The 22,382-nt window shown below is 48.8% G+C and overlaps 1 protein-coding gene across 3 annotated transcripts in view; it reads left to right on the top strand.

The window, feature by feature from the left end:
* Positions 1-22,382, top strand: part of CGN (cingulin) — a 2,193,661-nt gene that overhangs the window by 933,485 nt on the left and 1,237,794 nt on the right. For all 3 annotated transcript variants that reach the window (XM_069650469.1, XM_069650484.1, XM_069650476.1), the window contains exon 10: positions 2,152-2,293. In XM_069650469.1, coding sequence (XP_069506570.1) covers positions 2,152-2,293 — 142 coding nt within the window. The remainder of the gene's footprint in view (positions 1-2,151; positions 2,294-22,382) is intronic.

Consider the following 22,382-nt stretch of genomic DNA (forward strand, 5'->3'; position numbering starts at 1 on the left):
GCAAAGGGTGGCCATTGAAAATGATAGACTCAGGCCAGTGTCATTCCCTAAGAGCGTACTGAACCACGAGGCAATGGGCCCCCTCATGAAGATCTGGTGGAATAAGAGGGAAATGAGATTTTACAACGTGGCCCTCCCCACTGAGCTGCATTTGGGCCCCACCGGTCAGAGACAAAATTCAAGACCCGATCTGGTATCAGGCGCAAGGGGGGCCTGGAAAGATTGGGGCAATTCATAAAGCAAGAAGGATGTATAACGATCCAAGAATTGGAGGCAGGGCTACAGCAAGGTCAACTAAAAGGGGTGCTCACTGCGCCAGCATGGAAGGACAAACTTCAGAGAGACTTCACTGCCTTTGAACATATACTCGACAAGACTCAATCGAGTATAGGCCTCACCTCGCACCTCTATGGTTCACTGATAGCAGAGAAGCAAAACAATCTCAAGAGTCTCAAAAAAAGATGGGATAGAGACCTGGGTCCATTAATGTCAGATCAGCTCTGGACCAGAATGTGCACGACAGCACAAAAAACATCGATCTCGTCCCAATACCAACTACATGGCATGAAGCTGCTGCATAGGTGGCACTATGATCCACTAAGGCTCTCCAAAGTGTTAGAGCAGACCAGCCCCCAATGCTGGAGGGAATGCGGGAACACTGCAGACTATTGGCATATGTGGTGGTCTTGCCCAAAGGCACAGACGTTCTGGAGCGAGGTGCTGGCTTGGATCAAAAGCATAGAGGGAATTGCCAGGGTCCTCGACCCAAGGCTGGTACTGTTTGGGCTTGAAGAGGTAGAGGGTCAGCTGATGAAAGTGCCCCACATGACCCGCTTCCTACTGCTTGCAGCCAGGGCTGTCTCACAATAAGTTGGAAAGCTAAAAGCCTCCCCATGGAGCGTACATTACCCCGGAAAGCCAGAGAACATTATTAAATGGAGAATATTACAGGGGCCATTTATGGACCGTCCCCGAGTAGAGAACTGGAATGGGCGCCTTTCCTTGAGGCATATAAAAGTCCCAAGGTTACACCAAATGCCTAGCCCTCCCAAGATCTCTAAGACCATGGAACGTGAACTTGTGCTTGGGCTCAATTGCGTTTCCCTAGGGGAGTGGGGAGTTAGACTCAAATCCATTGTTTTATGTTTAACTAGTCATGAGTGGACTCAAGCTAAATGTGCTAGATGTGTTACATACATACGTGACCGCTCTTGTACTCAAGATGTCTAATAAAACTAGTTTTGAAAATGGAGGAGATTAGGCTGAGGGCCCTGGACCAAGATGGTGCCATTCAGATAGACATTAATGATGGTCTTGGAGGAGTGGAAGGAGGCCAAGAGGACCTCCCACCGATTGCCACCATAAATGGGAGAGGAGGAAAAAGGAGAGAGAAGAGAGACCATATGAGGGGTCCATAGGTCTGGAGAGGAAACGACAAAGAGGATGTTGGTAAGAGTCTCTCTGGAGGAAGCACTTACGTAGGTATCAGCAATAGCGAGTACTGGGTCGGAGACCAGGATGTCTCTCTTGAACTTCCTCCTTCCTGACTTTGTGAGTTGGATAGGATAGGAGATAGTGTAGCAGTTAGAGAAGATGGGGTGATAGAAATCATAATAGTGGGTGTGAGGAGGAAGTAGTAGGAGGAGGGAGCGAAAGAGAGAGGAGAGATGCACAGGACTGTGCAACGCAGGCTGCGCATGGGGTTGGGGTGTCACACAGTAGAGAACACAAAGAAGGGGCAGACAGGTACACTGAACAGTACACATAGTACCCGCAGCGGGGTGGGTCCTGAAAAGTGGGAGGGAGCCTAAGGAACACAGGTCACAGTGCAGCAGTAGCCACAGTTGGGGGTGAGGGGACTAGAGAGTGGGGGGGGCGAGGCTGGGAGCCCAAGGGACACATACAACAGTACAGCACAGCACAGTATTCTTCCAGATTATGGCCAGTATGGTCCCCTTCAGCTGCATCATGTTTTCAAGAGTGTTCAGTAGATGTTGATCAGCAACTTTGTTTTGTTCTTTTGTTTTCATATGTTGCAGTCAATGTGTTCACTTTTTCTTTTTATCTGTTAATTATCTTCTCTTTTCTCTTCGATCTAGTCTCCTATCCTGCTATTGTCTGATGTCTTTTCTCCTCTATCCCTAATTCTAGGCTGATGCAGGTAAAGCTGGAGAAGGAAGAGTTTGAGGATGAGCTCCGGGAGGTCCGACAGCGATACGCCACCATGCAGGCTGAAGTAGATCACTTCAAGAACGTTGCTGTTGGTGCAGATGAGGCAGATGCTGTGAAACAAGTACGATACACAGGATTCCTCTAGCGAGCATTGATGGATTGGAAACAGAGCCTGCCTGTGGGAGGAGGGGAGTTAGCCAGCCAATTAGGGTCAATGTCCCTTGTGCCTGTATTTGGTGGCATAGCTCTATGTGCCTGCCAGCGGATGAAGGCACAACCTGTCTCTTTAGCAAAATCTGATCATATACACACACACACACACACAATGACAAAAGGATTGTGGGGGCCCACAATACGAGTAAAAACTGGGAATGTTAAAGTGGGAACTGTGCTATAGCTATTGAACTGTAAAAATTGTACTTATTCTGCTAGGAGTGATGCAGCTGGGCGAGGATTGCGCTATTTGCATATAAATGTTGCAGCTCTTCAGCAGGCAAAGTATCAGTGAGCAGATCAAATGCAACTTTTGTCTTGACAGTGCTGTAACATAGATTTGTTTTACTGCCTTATTACTTTACTGTGAAGGCATCATGAAGTAGACACAGACAACAGATTACAATTTGTACTCAGATGTATTATTCAACTTAAAATATGCAGGTTGGAGTAAAGGCTTATGTTGCACTATGCTAAGGTGGGATTTACCTACCTATTGAAAACTAAGGATAGTCTGTGTCAGCATGTCCAAATCAACTAACAGCCAGTGTCCTAATTCTATACTTGCCATCACAACTAACTGTATACAATGTGTAGGGATGTCCGCATCGAAAGAAATTGTGTTTGAAATCTTTGAAAGTTCTGAGCTTCTTCCAGCACTCGACTTGTAATCAGCTTCCCCTTCCCCAAGTTCAAAACAGTTCACGACATATCTGGGTTCACTTCCCCAAAACACAAGCTTCTTTATGGATGCTTTCATGAGCCTTTTTCCATAAAGGGGGGCACTCGGTCTAGGCGCAGTCTTCAGACCACATGGTGCACCTGTTATAGTTCATGCAACCGATATCCCTTCTTATCTGCTTTTCATCAACAATTGTGCACTGCTTTCCTTTCTCAGTGAAGCTTGCCTCTTTCATCAGTGTCACACTCTTCCAACACTGGCCAACATGCACTTTGTTACACCTTCTGTATTCTTGCCAATACAGGTTTTTTCCCTTCCTTGAACTCTTTTTGCTTTGCCCAATGCCTTGTTTCTTCTCTCATACCCTTCTTGTTATTCTCTTGGGTTTGCCAACACCTGTGTCTCAAACAATTCATTCCGTGGTATCTACTACTTGCACCACCTTGTTTTTATTCCATTCACAAATACTCATAACTTGTTTTTGCTTTGGAAGGCATTCAAAAAGTGCTTATGTCTTTCAATTTGTCTTTCAATTTGTTCGGTATTCAAAAGTATCTGTTTAAGCCGTCAAAAGTGCTACTAACCATTATTTCGTTCGATTCTCTAAAGCACTTGCTTTGGCATTAAAAAGTGCTTTTAACCATTTTCAGTTCATTCAATTCAAGAGTGTGTCTCAGGCTCCCGGAGTTCCCCGGTAGGAGTGTTTCCTTGTTTTCACTCACCGGCTCCATATGGCAGCTCCCTTCGACATCCCTCTGCTCGTCTCACTGCTTTTCGGCTTCCCGTGACCCCGCTTTCTCTTCTTGGAGGCAATGGAGAGCACTGCACGCTCTCCTGGCTCTTGCAGCAACTGGAGTGCTTCAGCGCCTCACAGTTCCCACTGCGTGTGTCTAGTAAGGAGGGCTTGTAGGACTTCCAGACCCACTCGTGGCCAGCCTCTGCCACAGCGTCTCTCTCTCCTGCTCGACATGGCTTCTGGTTCCGGTGTCTCCCGATCTTCTTTCTGCAGCCAGCCTCTGTGTTCCCCATCTTGCTATACAGCAAGGCTTTTTTTTGGGAAAATCAAATCTTTATTGACCTTTTTGCAATTTGAATACATCAACAATAACACCAACTGATTCAACATACGAATATTTAATTTCTCCTCCCACCCCTCGTTCCCGTACGCAGTTCAATTACACTCCTCTATCCACCATTGTGAGTCTTCCAAATGTACACCGGTTTTCTAATTTCTATGAGTGAGTTATCGACCATATTTATTGAAGAAGGGCAGCCAGATCCCTTCTATATCTGTCCTCGTCTCGTGTAAGAGGTGTGTCAGGTATTCCATGTCGTAGATGAACCTTGTCTTTTGCACCCATACCTTCTCTGTGGGCACGCTATCCCTCTTTCAATGCTGGGCTATACAGTATCTCGCTGCCACCAGCAGAGTGCGGATCATGCCACCCTCCCCAGCCCACTCTTCCCCCTTCTCTGCCACCCTGAATAGCAGCAGGACGGGTTCCCAAGGTCTATCTATTGCGTCCATTCCCTTTTACCCCACCAGCACTTATTTCCAAAATGTCTGGATTGGTACGCATCTCCACTACATATGACAATAGTCTGCCTTCGCTCCCCCATCCCACAGCGGCAGCAGTGGGCATCTACCCCGGATACATTTTCGCTAGTGTTGCTGGTGGGTAGTGCCATCTATGCATTAGCTTGAATACCTGCGTTCTGTATTGCAGGGATAGCGTATATTTTTTGACCCCTCTGCACATTTGACCCCACAGCTGGTTGGTTATTTCAATCCCTAGGTCTCCCTCCCATCCCCCCTCCCCCCGCTGGCACATTGTCTGAGTTCCCCCTATCCACAGTCCCCTGTACTGCCTGGATATCCTTCCCTTGGTATTGGTCTCTTGCAGTAGTACTTTTTCAAAGGGGGTCATGTCTTGCGCTAGGTTGTCTCCCCATATCGTGACTCTCTTTAACTGTAGGTACTTGAAGGGTTAGAGTCCCTTCATTTCTTACCAACCCCCCCAGTCTGGTTAGCGACATGAATTCACCCTTTCCCCATAATTGCTCTGCCTTGGAGAGGCCCTCTTCTTACCACTGGTGGAACCGCAGTGGTTCGGAGATGTGATTGCATATCTGTGGCACCCAGATACAGCTAAGGGGAGAGGGCCAGGTTGACAACCCGGGGATGGCACTTCCCTCGCGCCAGATTGATCAGAACACCTCCATGATGGGGTGTGTTAGTACTCGTCTGGGGATTTCACTTTAAGGGACCCACATCCATTCTACCCAGCGTTACCGGGCATAGGACAGCATTGTCCATGTGTACCCGGTGTTTTTGTGCTGGGGTCAAGGTGGTCCACCAGAAGCACCTTCTCCGCCACCCTGCAATTCGCTCCCGCCCAGAGGAATCGCAAGAGGGCTTTCTAGATTGTGATCAGGAAGTGCACCTGCACCCTTGTGGCGAGCATTTGGAAGAACAGCAGCTTAGGCAGAACCGGCATCTTATTGCGGTTCAGCCCTGCCATCCATGACAGACCTATCCTAGCCCACCATTGCAGGTCGCCCGTTATCTTCTCCCACGGGGGGGTAGTTTCTCACAAATACGTTTTCAGGCTCCCTAGTTACTTCTATCCCCAGGTATCGGGAGCCTTTTTGCTCTATCTGGACTTCCCAATTACTGACCCAGTTTATGTCTGCCTTCTCCCAGTTTCCCATCAGGAACGCCACTGATTTAGAGAGGTTGACCCGATAGTTCTCCATATTCCTTCAACTCCTTTAGGAGAGCCTGAAATGATGCCTGCGGGTTAGAGAGGTAGAGCAGCTCTTCGTCTGCAAAGAGACTTGGCTTGTATCCTTTTCCACCCCTGTGGACTCCGGCTATGTCTCTTGACTGCCGCAGACTTATCACCCAGGGCTCCATCACCAGTGTATATAACGGTGGGGTCAGGGAGCACACCTGTCTTGCCCCCCTCTGAAAACCTATGGTCCTGGATATGTTCCTGTTAAATGTTACTTTAGCCCTTGGAGTGTGATACAGGGCCCTAATCCATCCCATCCATCGTTCTCCCATTCCTATTTCTTCCAGCACCCCTTCCATAAATGACCAGCTCACCCTGTCGAAAGCCTTTTCAGCGTCAAGAGAGAGCATCAGGACCCCCTCTCTGTGTTTTTTGATCGCATAGGATATGTAGGGTCTTTCTCAGGTTATCGGATCCTTGCCGATTTTGGATAAACCCTGTCTGGGTCTATGTGGCCAGGAAGGTGGACTTCCAAGCGGGATGCCGGGATCCTCGTGAAGATCTTTGCGTCCACGTTGAGTAACGAGATGGGTCTATATGGGGTGCAGTCCGTCTTGTCCTTGCCCTGCTTGGGGATCACTGTTATTAATGCCTCCCAGAAGGTTGGGGGCATGTCTTCTGCCCCCCTGATGGAGTTGAGGACCTTCGCTAAGGTCCCAGCTACAGAGTCCAGAAACTGCTTATAAAAACCTGCTTTGTAGCCATCTTCCCCCGGGTGCCCTTTCTGTTTTCAGGTGGCTTATTGTCCTCTTAACCTCTTCCCATGTTATGTCTGCTTCCAACATGGATTTCCCCTATGTGGTAAGGGGGGGATTGGGAGCCTAGACAGGTATTCCCTAATCACCTTTCTTTGCGGTCTGGCCTGTTGGGGATAAAATGCTTCGTAGAAGTCTGGGATGTGGTCCTCAATCTGAGTGTCACCGCGTTCTAGTCCCTTAACTGTTGAACCCTTCTGTTGCCCCTACATTCCCTGATTCGGTTTGCTAACAAGAGTCACCACCTTATCACCCCCTTCGTGTAGAACGTTTGCTTGGCATATCTCCGCTTTTTTACCACTTCCCCTATCGGGAGAGAGTGCAACTCTTGTCTCTTGTCCCGCATTGTGTCCAATAAGCCACCTCTATCGCCTCTCGGTCAAGTAACCCTCGCCCTCATATCTCTCAACTGGTCCCGTATCTTCCCCTCCATCAGTGTCCTTTATCCCTTTTTTGTGCCCATTAACTATGAGTAGGCCCATCACTGTCGCCTTAGCCGCCTCCCATGCCACCCTTGGGCTTGTTTCCCCTGTGTCGTTGGTTATAAAATACTGGGTGATTTCCGTGTGGAAGAGATCCCTAAATACTGGGTCCTTAAGAAGGCCATTATTACACTTCCAGCACGGGCCTCCCCTCCTCCCTTCCTCCAACCCCAAATCTGTTATATCCATCCCGTGATCCGACCAAGTCACAGTTTCCACACTCGTTGAAGACACCCTGGATTCCTGTTCATTTGCAACCAGTACGTGCTCTATCCTGGTTTGTGTGGTGTGGGAGCGAGAAAAATGTGGACCCTCCCACCTGGTGGAACCTGGACCTCCAATCATCTACCCAGAAGTGGTCATCCAGCAGTTGGGCGAATGCTTCATATTCCTTTCGTTTTAGTTTTGTTCTCCCTCGCTGACCACCAATCCACTGCCGGGTCCGCCATTAGGTTGAAGTCCCCTCCCACCATTGGCATGCCCTCCCCCCACTCCTCCAGTTCCAGGAATACTGTTTGCAAGAATGCCAACTGATGCATGTTGGGTGCGTATATGAATGCTAGGGGGATTGGGCATCCCTGGATCCGTCCCTTGAATGCCACCAACCTACCGCCAAAACCCCCCTTTACTTGTGCCTCCCTTAGTTGAATGGATCTTGACAAGACCATCCCCACATCCTCTTTCTTACTCGTCTTATGCAAGGCCCAGAAAGTCTGTCCCACTGCCGGTCCCTTAAGGTGACGTTCCTGCCCCAGCCTATAACGTGTCTTTTGTAGGAACAGCACCGCTATGTTGGCTTTACGGAGCATATTTGATGTAAGTGACCTTTTATTCAGTGAGTTTAGTCCCTTTATGTTTAGTGTTGCTACTTCTCTGTTTATCATCTCCCTTCTTCGTTTTCTCTCTACGTGCCGACCCATGGATTCGCATTTCGCCTGGTGCGATTGTGGAGTTACTGTGCTCCCCCATTCCCCACTATTTCCGTTTCCCTCTCCTCTCCCCTTTATGTTGCTAATTCCCTTCCGTGTCTCCTTCCCGCACACCTCTTTCTCCATTCCCCTTCCCTTCCCTTATCCCCCTCCCTCTCCTCACTTCCCTTTCCCCGTTCAGGCGTTTAGCCTCCCGTTGTCCCATATCCGGGCATTATGGCCGAACCACCATAGTGACGGTCCCTGTCCTATTCTTTCTTACTCCGCACTTTACAGTTTCCCCTGGTGTGCCTCTTTTGTTGCTTTGGTTACCTCTCCTACCCCTTTTTACCTTCCTGATGTGTGCCTCATTTGACAGAGCCCTCTTCCCCATGTGCCAGGTCTGTGGTTCTCAGTTGTCCTTCACCCATTGAACAGTTCAAAACAGTAACTTGGCAAACTGCCATTAACTTTGTCTTATCGTCTGTATTCATTGCCCACCTCCTGAGGTTAGCCCTCTGGCTTCCTCAATAAACACAACTTTAAGGACACTTAAGCGGGCCTCTGTAACATGGGCTTTTTGGGCTCCTTGGTTTGATTCAATGGCCTCTGGGTGAGGCGTCCTCCTTCAGGTCATCCCTTCCCTGGGAGGGGGGCGGTGTTGTGCTTTGGATATTTTCTGGCCCCTTGTGTTTTGCGCCTGCCTTAATCCTTCCTTGGGCCTCTGGATTCATGTCTTTTGGATAGCACAACCCCTCCTTCTTCCCCCTAGTTGGTCTTGGGCCTATCCTATTAAGTCCTCCGTGGCCTTCTTGATGTCTTCCTCGTGTACCAAGTTGTCTCTTTCCCTCCAGCTCACATATGAGTGCAAAAGGGTATCCCCATCTGTATCGAATCGATTGTTCCTGGAGCCACCTTGTTAAGGGACCACATTATTTCCGCCTCAAGAGGGTTTAAGGTGATCATCTTTCAGGATCTGTCAGCACAGATTCCTCGTATTCGATAACCCCCATTTTCTTGCTTTCTCCAGGATATCAACTTTGTCTTGATAATAGTGTAGTTTAGCGAGCACCGACCGGGGTCCTTTGGCACCGCTCCTGCCCCGTGGACCCAGTCTATTGCCACTTGTTCGCCGCCATTGCCCCCCCCTCGGACCATTCCCATTATTTCTTGTATTTTTCTTTCAAGCCCGGCTACTGATTCCCCCTCTTTTTCTGCTAGTCCAAAAAAGTGGAGATTGTTGCGTCCCTCGCGATTCTCTGTCATCCACTTTGAGCCCTAGGTCATGCTCCTTCCTTTCAATGTCACAGAGGTGGACCTTTATCTGAGATTCCAACACCCCTCCTGATGCCTGGTTAGCTTCCACTCCTTCCAATCTTTCTTCCGGGGTGACCACCTTTTGCGGATAGGTATGCCACCTTCGCCCTGATGTCAGTATGCATTCCACGGATTTCCTCCAAAATTATTTGGATGCCACTCTTTACGGCCCCAATTTCTGTGGCACATGGGTGGGTCCCTCCTTCCGCCTTCGCTGCCGCCTTTTCTCTCTTGCCTGGGTAACAGAACTTTGAGAAAGCTACCTTCCAGCTCATTCTCTGTGTGGGCCTAGGGTCGCTGGATTCACTCCACAGTGTTCTCCCTTTTTCTTTTCCTCTCTTTGTCCCTTGTCAATACTCTTTCCCAATGGGGTGTGGCGGGGCTTGATGGGACCTTCTTCCTTCTCTCTGTGACATACGTCTTCCTCCTGACGTTCTCACCGGCCATTAACCTGTAGGGACCTCACCATGTCGGCAACTCTTCCACCGTCGTAGTTGACGTTGCCTGCATCTCTATGGGGGGTTGGGTGGGGCATGTCCGTCTCGCTACCCCTGGTTCTTACTTATCACCTGTAGCTGTCCTCCGGGGCGTCTCAACCACTCTCTGGTCACACTGTTGGGGTCTTGTGTGTCCCAGGGTCCCTTGTGTCCCCACTGACCATTTATGGGCTGTTGCCAGGCCTGTGTATTCCTCTGCCCTGTGCTAATTCTGACAGCCCAGCAGCTGGCCCTTGTGCGCTTCTCATGCCTTCCCTGCTATGCGCCTGCACCCCTCTGTGCATCGCCCCACCAGGTATTCTGGGGTGGAACCTGTCTCGCTCGGATCTCCGTGCCTCCCACCTGTTTCTCCTCTCCCTCCTTGTGCTGTTCCTCTTATGCTCCATCGCCAATCTACTCTGTTCTGTGGCTGCTCATTAGTGTCCCATGGCTGCCTCCTTTGCTCCACGGCTTGGGACCAACACGTTGCTGGGATCACCTATGTCCCTCCTGCCCAGCTAGGGGTTAACGCTTGGCTTGTGCATTAAACCACCTTTCATTCCTTCTGGTTTCCACAGCCCCCTCCACCGGGTGCCCTGGGGGGAGTCCTTCTCCCACTTTGGGCCTTCGTGCCTCCCAGGTGCATGGGGGGACGGGGGATGTCTCGCCTCCACTCCCCCTCCCAGTCTCCTCGCCATGCCCTGATTGTTCTGTGGGTGGCCTGCTGTGAGGCTGTTCGCTCCTCCCCTGCCACGGGACCGCCAGGGCTCTCTGCTTGCTATTGTCCCTTTTCCCTTCCTTTCCTTCTTGCAATGGGGGGAACTCGCTGGGTCCACAGCGGGCTGCTGCTCCTACTCTGTTCCCTCGCGCCACCTTCTTTCCTGGCACTGTGCCCTGTCCTTGCTTTGGCGGTGTCGCCCTCGTAATCCGGGCCTGGAGCACTCGCTCCCCGCCGCGCTGTATACCTGTACCTCGTCTGCCCGGGGCTTTCTTCGACGCTCGATTCTGGACTTGTCTGCCACTTCAAGGCTCCCGCTGAGTTGGGAGGTTGCTGGTGCCCCTTCTGCCGTGAGTTACCTCCTCCTTTCTTTCCCAGCACCTCCCAGCTGGCGGGCACTGCGTCTGTCCGGTGCTCGCTCCGGCACTTGTCTGTGGGATTGGTCGCCACTTCCAGGCTCCCGCTGTAATGGGAGGTCGCTGATGTCTTTCCTGCTTCGCACCACCTCCTCCTCTCCTTTACGGCACCTCCCGACAGTCAGGTTCTTCTCTGCAGGCTCCCACTAGTGTTTCTCTCCGTTCCCTTGGGGTGTGGAGCTGTGCCCTTTTGTCGGGGTATGCCGCTGCTTCTACTGTCCGGGGACCCCTCTGATGTTGGTCCCGGAGCTCGTTGTTTGCCTCCAGCTCACCATTGTGTAGGACAGGGACCGGAGCGGTTTCCCCGGGCATCCATCTTGCCTGAGCCCCCTCGTGGCTTCCCGCGGCAAGGCTTTTTATACTTATTTGAAATGTAAAATGACCACAGGTGTGGGTCATTAAGTTCAATTGTCTGACCATAGTGAAACTCATTAGCTGGACATGCCTGGCTATTCCATCGGTACAACTCCATAGCCCTCTTCTTCATCTCAGTACCAGAGTGGTGTTTGGCGATATCCAAATTAAAGGAAGTGTGCATAACTCTGATTCTTCCTCGTCTTGGTACTTGACTGATATGTATCTGTATTAACAACATAAGGCTGATGTGTTTATCTCACCCAAATGAGGATGTGTCCTCCTAGTTGGTCTTTTCCTCATCCCAGTGTTGAGGTGGTGTTTTTTGGTGACATTTTGGAGGGAAGAAAATGTAAAGGGCTGACAGTAGCCTACAAAGGCTTGAGGGATAGAAGGTTCATTTCGGAATGGGGGATACCATGTCTCACCTAAGGACGTCCTCTCCCCACTCCCCGAGTTCCCTCCACCCAGGTGATCCTCCCTCACATATCCAGCCCCCAGTGTCGGGATCCAAAAGCGATGGCCTTTCCCTGGCCACCTGAGAGGATGATCCTGGGGGAAAAGTGAGGACACCCTCAGTTTCCCCACAGTACCCAACCACACTTTGTTCTATTTTCCTGCCTTTATTTGAAGGACTTTGTTTTTCCGTCACAAGGCTTCTCCAGCATTGGATCTTTCATGGATTCACATGCTTAGAATATTCCCCGTCGTCAGGCTGGGAATCCCCGGTACATTATATAGACCCTTTCCCGTAGGAAAACTTTTTCGACGCTTATGCGTCCTATCCACCTCGTTTTGTATCATGCGTGCCCGCGCCGTCAGGGCGTCATGATATAAATACAGGCCCTGCCCCCGCGCTCCCTCAGATTTCAACCGTCTTTCAAAGTAGTGGGATCCTCGTGTTTTACTACTAGTGAAAACTAGGTTGTTTTTTTGTCTGTTTCGCTTCGGCGAAGTTCAAATTCTGAGAATTATGTCTGGAAAAGCGTTATTTCGCCCGTGTGCAACCTGTGGCCTCAAAAAGGTTTATGAAGGAGATGGCCACATGGACTGTATCTACTGTCTCCACCCGCACCACTCTGCGGATACATGTGAAATTTGTCAGGGTTTCTCCCAAAAAACCCTTAAAGACCGAAAAAGAAGGCTGGTCGACTGGCTTAATGACGGAGCAGGGGCCTACCCGGCTTCGGAAGTTGGCTCCACGACCTCCAGGAGTAAGTCGGAACCTCCATCGAAGAAGGTACGGCCAGCTGAAATGCGCTCTGAGGACAGGCATAAGAGGAAACAGGATGGATCTTCCTCATCACATAAAAAGTCCTCCTCCTCCTCATCCTCTAAGACGGAGAGGCTAGCGCTGTCAAAATCCTCCTCAGGGGACCGTCCCAGGTCTTCCATGAGTCGGGAAGCCTCAGCCGGGAAGTCGGCATCCAAATCGACGACGAAGTCTAAGGGCTCGACGACGACTTGCTCGTCGACCTCGGTGTCATTGACGATGCCTATTACCGTTCAAGCAGCAGCGGTGGGGATTCCCCCGTCGACGGAGACTCAGTCCATGGCTTGGCTGCCTGAGGTCTATGACCCAATCCCCCCGGAGGTCTTACTGCAGCCAGACACGGCCGGCTCGGCGGAAGGAGAAGGTGATCTGGTTCTGCAGCCATCGGATTTAGGCTTACGGCCTTCCACGTCGACGACGAGTGCGAACGGGGGTATGGTACCGTTATCGTCCACGTTATTGACCCCCCAGATGGTTTTGTCTCTGGATGTGCTTAATACTCTTCAGAAGCTCCTGCAGCGGCTGGATACGCAGTTCCCTCAGCCCGGGACGTCATCGTCACTTTTGTCCGTACCTTCCGTCGACGAGCAAACTTGTACGGCTCGATCGGCGACGAAACACCCATCGGCTCCCCAGGCAGTAAAAGATCGTCCTCGAGCACAGGAGGAGGGTGAGTTGTCGGAGTCCGATTCTGTACTGGGTGACTCAGGGTCAGACATCTCCCTGTCACCTTCGAGGGACCCAACATGGAATTCGGATGTAGAGGTAGAGTCTACGAGGAGCCAGTCACAGCCATCTCCCCCGGATGACGTGGGAGCCTTCCATGCAATGATGGGGAAAGCTTGTTCCGAATTCGGCTTGATTCCGGAGGAGCAGAAGAAAGACTGTTTCCTTTTTGACCATATGGGTCAAAGGAGAAAATCGGTATTTGCCATCCCAATCCTGGACCACGTGTGGCAAGAAGGTCTCAAGACGATGCGCCATCCGTTCTCGGAGCCCGCCATAAAGGGACGGATCGAGAAAAAGTTTAAAGCTCCGGAGTCCACTCCAAAATGTCTAACATCACAGCCTCTGTCTGACTTGGTGGTGTCGGCGGCAGCGGCTAGGAAGGCCAGGGGCCAGCAAAAATGTTCAACGCCACCCGAAAGCGAGGCTAGGAGACAGGACGCCTTTGGAAAGAAGGTGCTCTCGGTCGGAGCGACGACAGTAAGAGCAGCCAATTCCTTAGCGATCGTGTCACGATATGATAGGGAAATGTGGCACAAACTAGCCCCTATCCTAGAACACCTGCCAGACGAACACCGGAAAGCAGCTATGTTACTGGTGCGGGATGGCGAAGCGGCCTCGAACCACGCTATCAATATCGCAGTTGACCTAGCAGAATCTGGGTTCAAACAAATCAACCATGGAGTAGTGCTTCGTCGGCAAGCGTGGCTCAAATGTACTACTTTCCGTCCTGAAGTACAGTACAAAGTCCTTGACATGCCATGCGAAGGGGAACACCTGTTTGGCGAAAAGGTTGATGAAGCGCTGAAAGGGATGAAAGAAGACACGGATACTGCTAGGTCCCTCGGCGCCCTTCAAACGGGTAGAAATTTTCGTTCTTTTCGCCCCTTCAGGGGTGCTTCTGGAAACTCCCGCTTTGGAGCCTCGAGGGACCGTGGATTCAACAGGCCCTCTTACTCTTCACAAGGGTTCAGACGAGCGTCCCAGTCGGCACGTAGAAGCAGGGATTATCAAGCCTCCAGACGGCGAGGCTCAGGTCCGTCGTCAACGAAGGCCAAGCAAACCAGCAACCAATGACGGCCTTCGGAACGTCCTGGGGGGTCGAGTCTCTCATCACTTCGACCGATGGAAATGCATCACCACAGATCGATGGGTCCTAGACACGATTCGCATGGGTCATGCGCTGCAATTCAAAGACAAGCCTCCGCGTCTTCCTCCTTTATTCTCGACACAGCCCCACCTCCGAATCCTACGACAAGAGGCGGCGCTTATGTTGCAAAAAGGGGCGGTAGAGAGAGTTCCTGTGGCACAGGAAGGAAAAGGAGTTTATTCCAGGTTCTTTGTTGTAAAAAAGCCAAACGGCAAATGGAGGCCCATTCTCGACCTGAGGGTACTCAACAAGTGGCTAAAGAGCCTAAAATTCAAAATGCTAAAGCTCCAAGAGGTTATCAGGTCGGTGCAACCCATGGATTATCTATCATCACTAGACCTTCAAGATGCTTATTTTCACATTCCAATACGCCCACGACACAGGAGATATTTAAGATTCGTCATCGGGAGAAAGCATTTTCAGTTCACGGTCCTCCCATTCGGGCTCCTGGGTCCTCCCAGGACGTTCATCAAGTGCTTGGCCCCTATAGCGGCCCATTTAAGGAAGGACGGTCATCATGTCTATCCATATCTAGACGACTGGCTAGTCAGAGGTTCATCCAAGGAACAAACAAGAGACAGTCTACGAGCCACAATGTCCCTCTTACAGGAACTGGGCTTCGCAATAAACTTCAACAAGTCCTCCGTAGAGCCTTCGAGGACCTTGGTCTTCCTAGGAGCGGAGTTTCATACACACACAAGCCTGGTGAGACCATCCAGCGAAAGAATTCAGAAACTTCAAAACAAGGCGTCGGAATGGAGAGGCGGTACCAAGGTCTCGGTGCGCAAGTACATGTCCCTGCTAGGGACCATGTCGTCCTGCATTCCGCTAATAAACAACTGCCGTCTGTTTATGAGACCTTGCCAGGAATTTCTAGCGGACCGTTGGGCGCTGAGCCGAGGTCGCTGGTCCGACAGACTGGTCGTCGACGAACAACTAGTTCAAGCACTCGGCTGGTGGAGAGTGTCTACTCATCTAACGAAAGGGATGCCTCTACTGGAACCAGAGTTCCAAAAGACGGTGGTGACGGATGCATCGCTGAGCGGATGGGGAGCTCATCTGGATATGTTACAGGTACAAGGCCAGTGGTCCTTGCAGGAGTCCTCCCTGCATATCAACCTGCTAGAACTGAGAGCAGTGCGATGGGCTCTAAAATCTTTTCTTCCGCAACTGAGGGACTCGGTGGTGCGTGTCATGACGGACAACACCACTACGATGTTCTACTTGAGAAAACAAGGAGGGACACGTTCCAGGTCCCTATCGACGGAGGCACAGAAAATCTGGCATTGGGCCCTACAACACAACATGCAAATCTTAGCGTTCCACCTACCAGGCGTGAGAAACGTGGAAGCCGATGCTCTCAGCAGAGAAATGAACGAAGTTCACGAGTGGGTACTGAACGACCAACAACTACAACAAGTATTCAAGAAATGGGGACACCCGTCCATAGACCTGTTTGCAACGAAGAACAACAAAAAATGCCATCAGTACGCAAGCAGATGGCCTCAGAAGGGCTCTCTGGGGGATGCGTTCTCCTTCCCATGGACGAAAAAATTCATGTACGCATTCCCTCCATTTCCCCTGGTCCGGAGGACATTGCAATGGATCCTCAGGTACCCATGTCGTGTAATTCTGGTGGCCCCATACTGGGCCAGACAGGTGTGGTTTTCAGACCTGCTACACTTAGCGGCGGCGGAACCGATGAGATTCAAGAAGACCCCCGACCTCCTGTCTCGACAGGACGGTGGTGTTTGGCATCACGACCCGGACAGCCTCCAGTTGACGGCCTGGCTCCTGACTTCGCCGAATTTGGTCGGCTAACGATTCCGGAGGACTGTCGGCGTATCCTACAAGCGGCAAGAGCACCTTCCACAAACGCCTCATACGCGTACAAATGGAAAAGTTTCTGTCAATGGTGTGAGGATCAACCAGGCTTGGCCCCGCAATCGATTAAGCCAGAACAGCTCCTTCCATACTTGCTGCTCTTAGCTCAAAAGGGCCTGTCGGTATCTTCAATAAAAGTACACCTAGCAGCCATTTCCAGGTTTACTCGTCGACGGCACTCGGCACCTTTGTTCAGCGACCGCCTGATTAAACACTTCCTTAAAGGCCTCTTTCGGAGTTTCCCTCCAGAGAAGAAATTTCCGCCGGAGTGGAGCCTCAATCTAGTCTTAACATCTCTTATGAAACCTCCTTTTGAGCCAATGTCATCATCGTCTCTAAAGTTTCTGTCGTGGAAATTGGCTTTCCTGGTGGCCATCACTTCAGCACGACGTATTTCAGAAGTTCAGGCTCTAATGGTAGACCCACCATACTTACGTTTTTTCAAGAACAAGGTAGTCCTAGCCACTAACCCGCAGTTTATACCAAAAGCTCCTTCGGTGTTCCATAAACACTCCTCTATTGTGTTGCCTACGTTTTTTCCGGAGCCATGCTCGGGAGCGGAGCGCATGCTACACACATTGGATGTAAAAAGGGCTCTTAAGTTTTATCTCCATCGTACGCAACCGTTCAGAGAAACGAGACAGCTGTTCGTGGCCTATGGTTTGGGTGCTAAAGGAAAAGCCATTTCGAAGCAAGGACTGTCAAGATGGGTGTCATCTACCATTTCGTACTGCCATTCTAGGGCAGGGAAGCCTCTTCTACGACGGCCAAGAGCTCACTCAACTAGAGCAGCGGCATCGTCAACGGCACTGTGGGCCGGAGTCCCTCTGGGGGCCATTACTGCCTGTCGCAGCAACATGCCGAAGATACCCGGATGGGACAGGTGGTGCTTCGACGCCTATTCCAGTAAGGTAAGCCCCGGCTGAGGGGTTGCATCCTATGGAATTTATGACTGTATGTGGTTCGTTTTCCTGTGTTAACGATTACTGTTGTATACATGATCATAGGGAACGGGCTTTGCGAACAAAGTATATGGGTTTGCATGCACGCCTCCTCTTTGGGGGTGGTGTTACTGCTGTGTAATCTATTCTAAGCATGTGAATCCATGAAAGATCCAATGCTGGAGAAGGGAATAGTTTCTTACCTGTAACTCCATTTCTCCAGCATTGGTATCTTTCATGGATTCACATGCGCCCACCTGCCTCCCCTGAACATGCAAACAGGTTCCCTCACTACTTTGGGGGCCGAAATCTGAGGGAGCGGGGGGGGGGGGCCTGTATTTATATCATGACGCACTGACGGCGCGGGCACGCATGATGCAAAACGAGGTGGATAGGACGCATAAGCGTCGAAAAAGTTTTCCTACGGGAAAGGGTCTATATAATGTACCGGGGATTCCCAGCCTGACGACGGGGAATATTCTAAGCATGTGAATCCATGAAAGATACCAATGCTGGAGAAATGGAGTTACAGGTAAGAAACTATTCCCTTATCACCTGCCTCCGCAGGCTAAGGATTTGATTCTCTCTTGTGTTCACCTTTCGAGTTTGAGTCTGTACTTTTTAAGGATCACTATTGTCTTTCAAAGCCCCGGGAAGTTGTATATAGGAGAAAAGCCACAATTTTTCCATATGACACCAGGTTTGCATTTTCCATTGTTTTTCATGGAAATCTTTTTCTCACGTCATAGCAGAAAATCATCATTTGGCACAATGAATCGCGTGAGTCATGGTGCAGCACAGTATTGATCCATGTACTTTACGGTCTGTGGTTTCAGTTAACTCATCATGGCTAATGTGTAGTCTTCTTTCCTCCATATTTGTCAATCATTTGTAGTTGTTTCTGTGTTTATTTGAAGAACAGGGATGTCCATTTTGATCAGAAATTACTTAAAAGAACACATTTACAGATGTGTGTGATGGTACCAGAAGAGAATGGTAGCAAAAGGCAAAATGAGTGCATCAACCCAAAGGTATCGAAGCATGTGACGGAAAGAACCATATAGGCTAAATCATTACCACAAAGGCTAGAATAAAGCGTTTTAAATCTTCTTTTTTTCTGAATTCCATTAGATCTCTAATTCCCTGAATTTCCTCTTCCATGGAATTCCAGAGTTTGGCGCAAATAACTAAAGATCATCCAAACCCCTTGAAAAGTTTAAAGTGGTTCTTGTAACGTAAGGCAGCTCTTGGGGGCCTTGTCAAAGAGAAACACCTCAGATGCTTTTTAATATACAGTGGAGCCGAACCATGAAAGGCTTTAAGCACTATAGTTGGAAGCTTAAAGTCAATCTGTGCTTTCACTGATAACCAATGAAGGGTCCTCAATGCTGAAGATATGATCTAGTCTGGGAGTTTTCGTGACCATTCAGGCTGCAGTGCTCTGGATTACTTGTAGCCTCCTTAGAGCAGATTCGGAGAGCCTGCATGCAATACTACAGAAATCCAGGTGTGTGCCCACGAATAGCACAATCTGATTGAAGAATGCTTTTCGGAGTGTAGTAGACTCATGTGCCTCAAAATCGTCAGTTGATAGTTTGACATACTGATGACTTTATTTGCAGGGCCAAGGACAGAGAGTTGTCTGGCATTACAACAAGGGTTTAAACTTTGTTTAGAATTTTTATAGTGTGTACTGCCAACACAAAGTGAGGACTATGTAATTAATACCTTGGAAAGTTTGGCCGGTAAGGAAACCAGCATAATCTGTTTTCTCATGATTCAGCCGAAGCTATTTTTTTGTCATCTAGTGTTCAATAAGGACGAAAACATATTGAATGTTTTTAAGATTAACGGCAGAGTCATAATATAGCTGCAGCACAAGCTGTGTATTGTAAGAATAATTTTGAAACACAACCCCATGGTCCAAAAGGATGTCATTGAGAGGTTTCCGGTGAATGTTAAAGATGGTGGGGGATAAACGTGAGCCCTTGTGTGAAACTCCAACAAATCTATCTTTGGCCTAGCCCCACATGGGTGACCATTTGTCGAAATGGAACTATCTACCCCAGCGGGAGGTGGACCACTCTGGCCCCGCTGCAAAGATATCTCAGGGCGGTTGTGCACTGCACTGTTACTGCTATGCTAGGGAGACGCACACAAACCCAAACACCAAGAATAGATTCAAAATTAAATAACATAAGACACAAAGAAAACGCATGAATCGATTAAAAAAAAATAAAACACTTGTATTCATGCATAACACTGCATGATGCAACCACAACTAGCAAAACGAATTTGCAACCCTTTCTGCATGGGTTCTAACTATAATACAATGCAATCTACAGTTGGCAGCTCTTCTGGCTTCTATGCAAGCAGCCTAATACCATTCTAGATGCATTGTAGCCTAATAACAATACGTCCTAGTAACAATTTGCAAGCATCAGCATTTCTCGCTCTCATCAACACACATCAGCTCGCTCTCTCATAAGACAATCTCTTCTGATGAATCTCCCCTTCTCTGTGTGTCAATCCCATCTCTAGTGTGTGTTTGCTTCCCCCATGTCAATAGGCCTTAATCAGCAATACTCCCCTTTCCATGAGCAAGTTTCCCAAGCTCCCATCTCGAATGTGTTCCATCTCTCTAGACCGCTAGGTCTGCTCCCAGCACGACTCGTCTCTCTCTCCAGCTCCCTTGCAGCCAGTCTCCCTGCACATTCCTCGCACCAGGCCTCTTTCTCTTGGCCTCTCAGTGGTCTGGTCTCCTCTTCGAACTGCTCACTCCAACTACCTCAAGCCTCTGCAAAGCTCATCTGATCTCCCACCGACTGCTCTCTGCCAGATCGATCTCGAATTTTGCTCTCATCTGCTCTTCCAGTCTGTTCTCCCAGTCTACTCTCCCAAGCTACATGTCTGCCAAAGCCATCCGATTCTCCTTCCAAATCTCCATCCAATTCTGATTCTACTGCAAACCCTTTCACTGGATATACTATGCAATGACGTACATAAATCCCTATGGCAACATCTCTTCTGTAGGCATTAACTCTTTCTGCAAGCAAGCATTTCTAATTACATCAAGTGTCCGACTGTCTGTCAACGTCAGTCATGTTCTCTCTTAGCTCACTGTGTTCTTTGTTATCGTGACATCTCAAAGCAAGATGGAACCGCTTTCAAACTGTTTCTCCCCTATCTGTAAACATACCATCCTCTCATCCAGAAAAAGTCTTCTCTACCGAAAACTGTGCAAAGGCCTCACTCCATTCAAATGCCTCCCACCTTTCTGTCTGTTCGCCTGCGAACCCAAGGATAAGCCAGCCTGTCTCATTCGCTTCTACTAGGCCAAAAGCTACAGCCTTCTCTCTCTGCCTGCCAGCCTTTGTTTACATTCCAATCCTTTCGCGCACAGAGTGGAGCTGCTAACTGTCTCAGAATGGCTTCAGAAAGCCTGTTTCATTAAATCTAGCGTTTAGTGCATTCTCTCAAACCCAAGCGCTATTTAATGGACTCAATGTATTCATACCTAAGCGCACATACATGCGTGTCTAAGCAAGTCTAAGCAAGGCCTCTTCATACGACAGCCTATTTCTCTCTTCAAAAGCATACAAAATGTGGCTGAATAATGTGGATAATGGATAACTAATGTGGCACTAATGGGAATGAATGATGGATAAATGAATTACTAATGATAACATAACAGGCGAGCATAATATCTGGTTTTACACTGGGGCACACCATAAAGCTGTGTCTCTATAATTGTTGATTTGAACTTGCAACGTTCTATTGCAGAGAAATTAGAAAATCCAGTCCACTGACTTTTCTGATACCCGAGCCACATTCATGATCAATGTAATAGAATATAGCATGATCAGTAGTATCAAAAGCCATGCAGAGGTCCAGAAACATAAACCCTCTGACCTGACCCTGGTCCAGAATCTGTGAAAGTGAACTTTAACATCTATCAAAGCCAGTTACGTACCCTGACGGAACCCGGATTGACGGACTCCAGGAAAACCTTTAAGTTGATTTGTAGCTACCCACTCCAAAATTTGCAAGATGAAAGGAAGTTTGTTATAGGACGATAACTGGTGAAGTCATCGTTATGGTTAGTTTATTTTTAAAAGGGGGTAACACAAGCCTGTTTCAGGATCTCAGGACATGACCTCGAGCAAGCAAAGCATTAGTAAAAGTATTAAATGGCTCAAGGATTGAGCACATTCTTTTACAAGAAAGAGGGGCACAGATCCTAGGGCAACTAGTGGGCTTTAATGAAGCCAGATAAGATTTAGTTTCTTCCACAGAAATTGTGTGAAAATCAAACAGGGTATCTGTTTTCATGTACTGAGGAAAATTGGGTGATAAGGCTGAGTTATCCAAATGCTGGGTTTTCATAGATGAGGCCAAAGTGGCCTGCAAAGACATGATCTCAGATCTATACTTTAATATCTTTTCTCTGAAGAAAGTCTGTATTTTACTACACCAAGATGGAAAAGATTGAAAGGAGGGCACATTAACCAGAAAGTTCTTAAGGTTATTTAAGATTTGGGAAATGTCTTTTGCAAAATGTGAAGCAGTGTCTTTTTGGGATTTATTTTGCCTCCAAGATAGCACGCATATAGGGAATTCTGACACTTTAATTCTCTACGCGCATTATTGGAGGTATTTCTCCTCAATTTACGTTCAGTGCTGTGAAGCAGATTTGAAGGTTATTAAGTTATGCTGTAAACCATTTATTTCCCACATATTTCACTTTGATATTTGTGACTCTAATAAGTTTAAAATAATCAATTCCACAGAGAGTGATGTTATAAAAGGAGGTTAAGTCCTCTACATTCGCTCCCTCTACCAGTCTTGTCTCAATGTTTATAAGGAGCGGGATTTAGATTTTGTGCATTTAAATGTTTATTGTAATACATATTGGTGGTAGAGACCAACGATACGGCTGCAGTGAATTTAAACATGGTATGCAAAAAGTAACAGCCCCACTGTCTGACCAATCAGTAGGTAATATGGACGGGAGGACTGGTGTAACATTCCAAGTAATAACCCAGTCAAGGGTGTGATCCGTTTTATGGGTGGGAGGAGTATCAAGGAAAAGAAAACCAATATCTGTAAGCCAAGAACAA

Source organism: Ambystoma mexicanum, chromosome 1p, assembly GCF_040938575.1.
Source record: "Ambystoma mexicanum isolate Mex_15411 chromosome 1p, UKY_AmexF1_1, whole genome shotgun sequence".
NCBI lineage: Eukaryota > Metazoa > Chordata > Amphibia > Caudata > Ambystomatidae > Ambystoma > Ambystoma mexicanum.